This window comes from Salvelinus alpinus, chromosome 10 (genome assembly GCF_045679555.1).
Source record: "Salvelinus alpinus chromosome 10, SLU_Salpinus.1, whole genome shotgun sequence".
In the NCBI taxonomy this organism is placed as follows: domain Eukaryota; kingdom Metazoa; phylum Chordata; class Actinopteri; order Salmoniformes; family Salmonidae; genus Salvelinus; species Salvelinus alpinus.
In genome coordinates this window covers 63,546,996-63,558,046 of record NC_092095.1, presented here as the reverse complement: position 1 = coordinate 63,558,046, position 11,051 = coordinate 63,546,996, and the positions used below count along the sequence as shown (strand labels likewise).

The 11,051-nt window shown below is 45.2% G+C and overlaps 1 protein-coding gene and 1 long non-coding RNA gene across 4 annotated transcripts; both read left to right on the top strand.

Annotated features, from left to right (window-relative positions):
* Positions 1-834: 834 nt before the first annotated feature.
* LOC139532575 (uncharacterized) lies at positions 835-3,491 on the top strand. 3 transcript variants are annotated; one of them, XR_011666619.1, is made up of 4 exons: positions 916-1,279; positions 1,938-2,269; positions 2,741-2,797; positions 2,994-3,490. It is a non-coding gene; the product is annotated as an uncharacterized lncRNA (long non-coding RNA). The 3 variants fall into 3 exon arrangements; XR_011666618.1 differs by having other exon boundaries at positions 930-1,279; positions 2,741-3,491; XR_011666617.1 differs by lacking the exons at positions 2,741-2,797; positions 2,994-3,490 and having other exon boundaries at positions 835-1,279; positions 1,938-2,361.
* Positions 3,492-8,841: 5,350 nt separating this feature from the next.
* On the top strand, positions 8,842-10,316 carry LOC139532966 (dentin sialophosphoprotein-like). The gene is made up of 3 exons (XM_071331109.1): positions 8,842-8,884; positions 9,123-10,076; positions 10,168-10,316. The coding sequence occupies exons 1-3, from the start codon at positions 8,842-8,844 to the stop codon at positions 10,314-10,316; spliced, it is 1,146 nt and encodes a 381-aa protein (XP_071187210.1).
* The last annotated feature ends 735 nt before the right edge of the window (positions 10,317-11,051 follow it).

Genomic DNA, 11,051 nt, shown 5'->3' with positions numbered 1-11,051 from the left:
AAAGGGCAATTTACGAGTTGTTAGGGAAATCTACAGAGCCCTCTAGCGTTGAGGAGGGTAAATGCACGTGAAAGTGAAAAGTTACAAATATTTTTTTGAGACCATACAAAACTCCTCAAGGTGACTTTAATAAACTGGTATGTTACACAATTTAAATAGCCTCCTATATTGCCATACATATCTGTGGGAACCCCATAACCCTGAGTCAGAAGCAAAGCTTTGTAGCTTTACATTGTGCAGACGGATAAACTTGTAAAGAATGTTAATCCCAATTACAAAGTAGGTTAGATGATGTTTACTCTTGACAGATTAACATATTAGGAACAAACACTAATCAATCAGCTCCCTGCAGACAAAGTGCACATTATTTACCTAAAGGATTGTCCTAGAACATTGATCATAAGATGTAATTGTGCATCAGAACTGAATGCAGTCTACTGCATACACCAATCCTGTCTGCCCCAATAATTCATTCACAATAGATAGTCCCCAACTACCAGACAACAGAGAGAGGGGGGAGACCGAGATGGAGAGAGAGAGAGAGAAAAGGGGGGGCGGCCTACAGAACTGCCTGAGAAGAACAGTTTTTAAAGGAATGATGGCGTTCTGGTGGAATATTTTCCCAGAAGGAATGGAGCTGGAAGTGTTCTCTCATGTCATGCAGATCATTGATCGTATTGGGGATATCTTGTCATCAGAGCCCACCATAGAGCCCGAGCTTGAGGGAGATGATGACGAGGATGATGAAGAAGAAACAGATTGTAGCTCTGATGACAGTGAGGAAGACATGAGTGCAGCTAACACAGTAAAGGTGGTGAGGTGGTAGAGGGAACATCATCATCACAACCACATAGGTCGCTGTTCTCTAAAGTGGGAATTTGTGTGGTGGTCACAGAGACAATCAATGATGACCCTTGTAATGAGGCCACCATGGCTGCTGCCAGCGATTCCATGGTACAAGAGAGAGGGACAGCAGGAACTACAGCCAAAAATCACAGCGGGATGTTTTAGTCACATCAATGGACAATGGTGAACAGAGAGAGAGAGAGAGCAGAGTCTTAGCAGCGGGACAGCCTGTGATGCAGAAGAGCCACTAACAGAGCCCCAGTCACAGACGCTGCCCCCTAGGACTGGGACAGAGCTGTTACAGCTAGAGCTGCTCTGGTCCCCCCAGAGCAACAGAGACAAACTTCTCATCTAGAACCAAAGCCTGGACCAAGCACACAGTGTGACTCAGAGACAGATCTTCACATAGAGCAAGGTGGGAAGCTCCTACAAGGTATTTCAATATGGTTGATTAGAACAGTTAGTCAGGGATGTGGTATGATTTTTGTATCTTGACATTATTGAATTATGGAGAAGATATACTCAGATAAACTATGGAGAAGATATACTCAGATAAACTATGGAGAAGATATACTCAGATAAACTATGGAGAAGATATACTCAGATAAACTCACAATAAGGAGATATTTTGATGCACTTGGACACATACATGCACCTATCTTATTTATGTCTAGTTGTGTGTATTGTAGATGAATAAAAAATTTAATACAAATAATAACTTATTATCACATGCTCTAGGAACTATGTGTTGTGGTGTGCGAGTGCAATCGAGATGTATGAGAAGCAGCGTATTTTTTGCAGGCTCATTGCACACCAACAACTGCAGTGCAACACAAATTAGGGCATCAGGCCTAGCTGGAAGTCTGTGATTAATTAGAATAACAATTAAAGTTCCACAGAGTTGCTCTTCTCATGCAATGCCATGTTGCCAACCATTGATTGTCCAAAGTGGGCAGCAGTGTATCAACAAGCCTCTTTTTTATTGGACAAAAAGCCTTTGTGTGTCATCAAGAGAGCTATAATTATGGGGGATTGTTGGCAGAACAACAACTATTGATAAACAATTGAAATGTTTTGTCTCTGTTCACTAGCACAAGTTTCTGCATAACTAGAACAGGAAGTGACATCTTCAATGGAGGGGACGCCACAGGGGACAAAGCTGGAGACTGGGGTGTCCACTGGTCAACCTGTAAAAGGGGCGGGACCGAACACATTCACCAAGCCAAGAGCGAACCACCAGGCACCTGAGGAAGAGTGTGAGGAGGAGGAAGAGGGGTCAAATGGAGGTGGGCACCAGAGTGGTGGGCGGCAGTCCCCTGACGAGAAGCCTGGCAGCAAAAATGCTTCAAAGTACAGCACCGTATCCTACAGGAAGATACGAAAAGGGAACACCAAACAGAGGATTGATGAGTTTGAGTCCATGGTAAACACATAACCCTGATGTCAAGTACGCATTTATGAACTTTTTACCCTGACATTGTGTCATAATAAATCTTTGTATATTAAAATGTCCAATAATTGCAAGAAATGCTTTTTATACAGTTCATAGAATGCAAATCTTCTGTACTGTATGTTATAAGTTAAGTTGAATAATCTACAGCAGCGGTGTCAAACTCATTCCATGGAGCGTCTACTGTCTGCTGGTTAGTGATCTTAATTCATCAATCAAGTACAAGGGCGGAGCGAAAACCCGCAGACACTCTGCCCTGTGTGGAATGAGTTGGACACGTGATCTACAGTATTTGCTGTAAATTGGTGTTCAAGTGTGTTTCTTTTGTAGATGGTTCTTCAAATGTAGTTTCAGAGATCCCGTGACGAATACTACAGCCAAACATGTCTTGCCACACACAAAACAACATCAAACTGAATCTGATACTTTTCTTTCTCATTCCAGTGTACTCCGTAAGACCATCCTGAACAGTCAGACCAAGAACAGAGATTTGGACTAACAGTGAGCTAACTGCAAAATTTACTTGGATGATAATTATTCTGTGACTTGTAGATTCACGCTGCACACGTAGATCAGACTTACAGTAAATTAGTTGATGTTGACAGACCTTGAGACAAAAAAGTCTACGTTTAGAAAAATATACTTTACACATATACTGAGTGTACAAAACATTACGAACACCTTCCTAATATTGCAGAACAGCCTCAATTTGTGGACTCTACAAGGTGTCGAAAGGATGCTGGCCCATGTTGACTCCAGTGCTTCCCACAGTTGTGCCAAGTTGGCTGGTGGACCATTCTTCATACTCATGGGAAACTGTTGAGCATGAAAATCCCAGTAGCGTTGCAATTCTTGATACAAACCGGTGCGCCTGGCACCTACTACCATACCCCGTTCTTGCCCATTCACACTCTGAATGGCACACACATACACAATCCATGTCTCAATTGTCTCAAGGCTTAAAAATCCTTCTTTAACCAGTCCCCTCCCTTTCATCTACACTGATTGAAGTGGATTTAACAAGTGACATCAATAAGGGATCATCTTTCACCTGGATTCACCTGGTCAGTCTGTCATGTAAAGAGCACTCAGTGTACTTTACATTTACGGACACAAGGTGGCGCTTGAGATCTAGATTAACTAAGGACCAAACAGCAGGCTGTGTGTGTGTGTGTGTGTGTGTGTGTGTGTGTGTGTGTGTGTGTGTGTGTGTGTGTGTGTGTGTGTGTGTGTGTGTGTGTGTGTGTGTGTGTGTGTGTGTGTGTGTGTGTGTGTGTGTGTGTGTGTGTGTGTCTTCACACATGGTCTCCCTTCCTGTCCCTCCTCCACTGATAAGAGGGCTCATTAATTCTCAGGCCCATGGTCAATATCTGTGTGTGAGACAGAGAGAGAGAGAGAGAGAGAGAGAGAGAGAGAGAGAGAGAGAGAAAGATGAGCCCATTTAGCAAAGCAGTATTGTCAGACGGCAGCATAGTTGAGGCTAGACTGCAGTGCCACCTGCTACGTTAGTTCTCCTAACCTGCTATGTTAGTTCTCCTAACATGCTACATTAATTCTCCTAACCTGCTACGTTAGTTCTCCTAATCTGCTACGTTAATTCTTCTAACCTGCTGAGTAAGTTCTCCTAGCCTGCTACTAAAAGCCCCCCCACCACAAAACATCTTCCTGCGACCATGATAGTGCCGTTGGCATTGTAACATAGTGGTTGATTGAATTTCAAATTCAAATTACGATGTGGAGGAGTAGATGAAAGTGATTTGTGTGTGAAAGTGATCTAAATGTAGCTAATGTCACAGATTACGGCAGTTTGGAATGTGACATTTAAGACTTCATTAATATTTATAGAGTGTATTTCATTGTGTCCTTACTGCCTGCATTCACATACATATCACATAAACTAAAGGAGCAATCATGGGCCAATCATGCCCATTAAGGAAGGTAGTAAACATCATAGGTCTAATGAGCTGTTTCCCTCCATTCTAATCTTGATTTAGCTGTTGTGACCTGGTGAAGTATGACAATTAGATTAGTTGCCTTTGCCAATTTGTCTCTTGGAAGTTTGTTTCATGTTTGTGTTTTTTCTTATGCTGCACGGTGTCGCAAAATGTATTTGATGACATTTTCCAAAGCTAACTTTGTATTCACCTTAGCATATTGTCAACAATATAGCCCTTTCTTGTCTCTTTTTGGGCGGTGGTAGTGCTTGTATTTGATTGGATCCTCTTGGCTGAGGCTGGAGAAGGAGAATGCAATGCACATCGTCCGGTTGAATAGATGGGATACAGCTTTATTCAAATTTGTCTTTTCGTAGCAGGTTAGGAGAACTTACTCAGCAGGTTAGGAGAATTAACGTAATCGGTTAGAAGAATTAGGTTAAGGTTAGGAAAACAGTCAGGGTTAGCTAAAATGGCAAAAAAAATAAACTTTTGATGTTAAATTGACAAAAGCTGGAGCCCTTCTAGCCATGACTGTTTCATTTGACTAGAGGCAAATGTCAGATAATATGGCTGCAGGCTACCTGTTCATTCCATGATGAGCTCTGTTGGGCTTCTTCCTGATGTAGCTGGGGGTCAGGAGGTACCAGGTCACATTCAGCACTCTGGTGTTCTGGGGCCACGCTTGACCTTTAGAGCAGTTGTACAGGACAACATTCCTCCAAAGCATAAATAAGAATATCCTTTATATGCTTCAAAAATATTCTTCTTAACATTGGACTACTGTATGGATACACGACTCTGACACAGAGGACCGTCTGCTGCTATACATGTAGCCACGTTAACCAATTCCCACTAAAAGCAAAGTCCTACATTACACACACATGTTGTGCTTTGGTGCTCAATGAGATACAGGTGAAATAAAGGACTTTATCTCATCTGTGGACCTCTGTTCAGCTAGCCATAGAGACAGGGATAGTTAGTGACACTTCTGTGTCATAGTGTTCACACCACCATCATTAGCCAAGCAGGGGGAGCAATATGTGAGGGTCTAATTAGCTTTCTGTAGCAGCAGGGTGGCTAACATGATTGGTTCTTCTCATACCAATGTCTTTCTTTCTTTCCTTTGTTCTTTTGTTTGTTCTCTTTCTTTCTTTCTTTCTTGTGGAAGAGGAAGAGCAGGATGCTGAAATACCACTGTTTACCCTGGGCTTTTGATTCTCACATGCACTGAACAATGTTCATTGTCTCTCCTGAGGGAAAGTTTTATATTTCCTGGAAGTTTCTTCAACGTGTCATAATTAAATAGTCACTACATTACCTAATAATAACAACACAAACTGTGTTGATTTGAATTCAAAATCAAGACAACCTTTCACCGTGCAGCACGCTGTTCCAGTTCCTGCTAGTGCTGGCGAATTCCACTTAACGAGCTCTTAATCCAACATATAAAACAGCATGCTCTCTGGTGACATTTCACTAAGACATTAAACCATGATACGTGAGAACTGTTGGGGAAAGGGTGGTTTCAGTGCAAGACTATGTGACCAGTCCTACAGTGGTTCTAGGATTTACAGCTCAGGAATCTTTTTAGATTTAATATGGAGATGAACAACAGCCTTACAGGATACCTTGCGCTATCACAGAATGTGTCCGTTTTAACAGCTTCCTGTTTTAGAGAGCTCTCTACATTGGTTGTCCGTGCTATCCGGGATCCTTTGGATGCCCCTACCCCATTGAAGTGTAAAGGTTGAAAGGTTAGTGTAAGGGTAGGGGTTAAGGTTAGGGTATGGATGTCCCAAGGATCCCAAATAGCACTTACCCTACATTGGCTCTAGATTACCGTTCTGAGCATCCATCAACTCTTAGAATGGTAGACCATAATATTTGCCAGACTTCGGGGCCACGCCGTAAAGCACCAACATACAAAACTTTGTTTTGGTTGTTGTTGTCTTGAAGTCCAATCAGAAAGTAAGGCAGTGCACCCACCCACACACTGTGCGAATGGTTGGCAGACTTGGCCCATTTCTTTCTTCAAGTAATTGTGTTTGAGATACAACCGTAAAAAAGACAGTAGTTTCACCATGACCTTTGACACTGAACAATCTTCAAGATTAGAACAATACCATTAACTTTTAATATAACGTCCTAGTCTGGGTACCAGTCTCTGTAACATTCCACTCCTTCTACTCCGTGTCATTTGCCAAATGACACAGAGTAGGCTACAAGGACAAGTAGTTGAATGTAGCTGAAAAGAGATTGGCAGCCAGGCTGATAGTCCTTCTAAATGGCCAAATTGCCAAACACCTGAAGGATTTTTGTTGGTTTACACAGATGCCTAAGCTAAGATGGGAGGCAGCCTTCATTCTGTGTTTCCGTTAACTCCATGGTGACCAGTGAAACAGACCTGTGTGGCAGTCAAAACGCTGTAGAATATTCATGACAGGCCTGGAAGGGGGAGATTAGTGAAACACCTAACCTGGTGACATAGGGACCAATGGTCTTCCAGTAACCCTGAGCCCCCCCCACCCCCACCACCTCTGTGGTGTGGCAGGGCTCTGAGTAGGCTTGCAGAGAGGATGACTCAATAACCCAGGAATACTAAGAACCTTCCATTGTGTGAAGAGAATAGATCATTGAGCTTCACCCCCAATTCCGTACATTCCGTCCCCTCCTCCTCCCCAATGATGCAATAATACTGGGGTAATTTGGAAGGTGAGCCGGCAGGCATTTATCCAGGCCATCCACTGCCTGACGATAAGAACCACATAGTGCTGCATATCAATGCTCAAGCAGGAAGCTCTTTCTCTGGCATTTGAAAGGACACCTGTCACTCAGTCTGTTCAGCAAAATAAGATGATTTTCTCTTTATTTTCCTATTTTCTATGTTATCAGTAGTAGAAACTAGAACAAAGCGGCCTCCCAGAACCTGGTTAGGTAAAAAGCTACGGAATGGGGTTGAAGAAATGTAACCATTCTCAAATTCATAGACAGAGCTATGGATGTATGGACTGACCATCCAGGATATCAAAATGATCGTTTTAACCATGTTTTGAGGCTAAATAGTGTTTGTTTACATTTTCTTTGTTTACAAACATTGGAGTTCTGATGGGTACGACAGTTGAACCTTTATTTAACAAAGCAATATTTTTCAACATTCCACTGTACATTGTTATAAACCAGTTGCTACGTCCATTTTTGGACTTATAAATTAATGATATGTACCCATTGATTCTTGAAGATATATAACTTATAAATGCCTCATGAGCTTAGTTGGGCTCCCGAGTGGCGCAGCGTTCTAAGGCACTGCATCTCAGTGCTGGAGGTGTCACTACAAACACCCTGGTTTGAATCCAGGCTGTATCACAACCGGCCGTGATTGGGAGTCCCATAGGGCAGCACACTATTGGCCCAGCATCGTCCGGGTTTGGCCGGTGTAGGCCGTCATTATAAATAAGAATTTGTTCTTAACTGACATGGCTAGTTATCAAATGAGCCTGTATGGATGGTATTTAGCATCATACAGAGATCTCCCTCCTACTGACGTGGATGTTCCATACAGTGTGCTGTAGGGACATACTCTCCCATCATACACTGCAACTCATTCCACCTCTACAGTGAGACACTAGCTTCACTTGTCCACTGAGGTCCTGCCCTGTCCAACTGGCCAGCGTCATCCCAGGATTGCTGTCTCCCTCAGAGCACTTATGTGTGGAAACACCAGGGAATGAATGGCCTGCATGTCATCTCTACCATCATTGTTCTCCCCACATAGAGAATCGGAGACTGTTGCAGTCTGGGTTAAGGAAGTCAACACTTCAACTACTTTCCTCACTCCCTTTCTCTCCCTCAAATATTTTCCAGTTTCTCTCCACCCCTCTCAACAATGTCCTCTTTGAGACCAGGCGCGGGGTTCACAAACTCACTCAAACCCATGACTGTTCCCCCTGTAACTACTGTAACACCAGACTCTGAGTGGGCTGCCTAAATTACAGATATATATGAAGGGATGGCTCCAATACTGCCCTGGCGTCGTTTTGTTTCCTCCCACTCATTTTTTAAAATGAATTTAGCTGCCATGTTGTTTTTGACAGATTCCAGAACTCTGAGGCTGCAGCATTCAGTTCTCCTTAAGCCATCAGTGCTGCTGCCTTCATTATGTCTTAGCTGTTGCAGCAGCTAGCAAGGCAATGCGGTTTCTCCTGAAGCACTTTCAGTAACCTCTCAGTGCTCTTCTGTACTACAATGTGTCTTAGAGCAACAGTGGTGACCTTGCTATGAATAGCTTCAATGTGGTGGTGGAGATCACGCCTTTGTCACATTGTGACGTTAGCAACTCTAAGACCCTTTGTGTACAGAAGAACGCCCACCTCAAAAATGTACTCCCACGGGGCATAGCTAACTAGTTGTACTTTGAACAAAGGTGGGCCAAGGGCAGAAGGCCTGGGTGCTATGGAGAGCAGAAGGCCTGGGATCTATGGAGAGCAGAAGGCCTGGGATCTATGGAGAGCCGAAGGCCTGGGAGCTATGGATTGCCATCTTGGCTCATAATAACATGAATGACAGCTAGCATTCACACTGAAGACCAAGCCTCACAATACTGGAGCCGAAATGGACAGCTCTTCTTTTTCAAGTGATGAAAACTGTTATACTCGTGAGATAAAACCTTCTTATAATGAACATTCTAGTTTTGACAAATTATTCGGATCAACCCTTCCATTAAGAGCTCATGGCAGGACAGGCAGTATGATTATGTCATATCGTCCTGCATCTGCAGCTGTAGTGGTTTGCTACAGAGAAGATGCAGAAAAGATATTGCACAGATGCAGAGAAGCCAATAAAGCTGCACTATTGAATTCCCACAGCCATTCCCTAATGCCCTTTTCTAGTAGTGTGCAGTAGTCAGTCAGACACCACGGAGCACACCAGTCAGTCAGACACCACGGAGCACACCAGTCAGTCAGACACCACGGTGCACACCAGTCAGTCAGACACCACGGAGCACACCAGTCAGTCAGACACCACGGTGCACACCAGTCAGTCAGACACCACAGAGCACACCAGTCAGTCAGACACCACGGAGCACACCAGTCAGTCAGACACCACGGTGCACACCAGTCAGTCAGACACCACGGTGCACACCAGTCAGTCAGACACCACGGTGCACACCAGTCAGTCAGACACCACGGTGCACACCAGTCAGTCAGACACCACGGAGCACACCAGTCAGTCAGACACCACGGAGCACACCAGTCAGTCAGACACCACGGTGCACACCAGTCAGTCAGACACCACAGTGCACACCAGTCAGTCAGACACCACGGTGCACACCAGTCAGTCAGACACCACGGTGCACACCAGTCAGTCAGACACCACGGAGCACACCAGTCAGTCAGACACCACAGTGCACACCAGTCAGTCAGACATCCTGGGGCACACCAGTCAGTCAGACACCACGGAGCACACCAGTCAGTCAGACATCCTGGGGCACACCAGTCAGTCAGACACCACGGAGCACAGCAGTCAGTCAGACACCACAGTGCACACCAGTCAGTCAGACATCCTGGGGCACACCAGTCAGTCAGACACCACGGAGCACACCAGTCAGTCAGACATCCTGGGGCACACCAGTCAGTCAGACACCACGGAGCGCACCAGTCAGTCAGACACCACGGTGCACACCAGTCAGTCAGACACCACGGAGCGCACCAGTCAGTCAGACACCACGGAGCACACCAGTCAGTCAGACACCACAGTGCACACCAGTCAGTCAGACACCACGGAGCACACCAGTCAGTCAGACACCACGGTGCACACCAGTCAGTCAGACACCACTGAGCACACCAGTCAGACATCACAGAGCACACCAGCCAGTCATACATCGCAGAGCACACCAGTCAGTCAGACACCACGGAGCACACCAGTCAGACCCCACAGAGCACACCAGTCAGTCAGACATCACAGAGCACACCAGTCAGTCAGACACCATGGAGCACACCAGTCAGTCAGACATCGCGGTGCACACCAGTCAGTCAGACACCATGGAGCACAGCAGTCAGTCAGACACCACGGAGCACACCAGTTAGTGCACACCCACACCAGTCAGTCAGACATTTGTAGGTGTACTCTCCCCATCTCTAATCCCCCTGCTGCCGACCTGCTGCCTCCAGAGACGGAGAGCTTTAGTGGTCATAATGCCAAGAAGATTTGTCTGATTATTCATTACAATTACTGTAATTGCCTCTGGTCTCGCTCACTCAAGGCCCTTTAAGAGTGGCGCTGGATGGGTCTCATAGACTTCCACTGCAAATGCACCAAATAATATGAACAGAGGACTTTAGTCCTGACATTCAAATCTCACATTGACCTTTAGGAAAGCCTGGTTTTGTGTGTGTGTGTGTGTGTGTGTGTGTGTGTGTGTGTGTGTCAAAAGGCTGCTGGCAATGGCCCTTCCATACTAGTGCTTGTATGTGTGAGACATTTTGGCCAGCCTGACATCTTGTCTCCCCACTCTCCCTGACACAAGACGAGTGTTCAGAGCTGAGGACCTCTATCAGCCTGGTCTGCCCACCCAGTTTCATTAGCAGCCCACATGATTATTCCAGGATCACAGCGCTTGCTATCAAACCGCAGTTCAAATTAGTTCAGGATCAGAGCCCCTCGTCCAACAGCCCCAGGTTGCTTAATTGCATTATACCGTCTGCTGATCACCTAGGAATACCCATTACCTATTCCCCTGGTGCAGGAGAGAGCCCCCTGGATTAACACTGGGCTGGCTGACAGGGGGCCAGGGGATATTAAGGGCCTTTATGCAGAGCAAG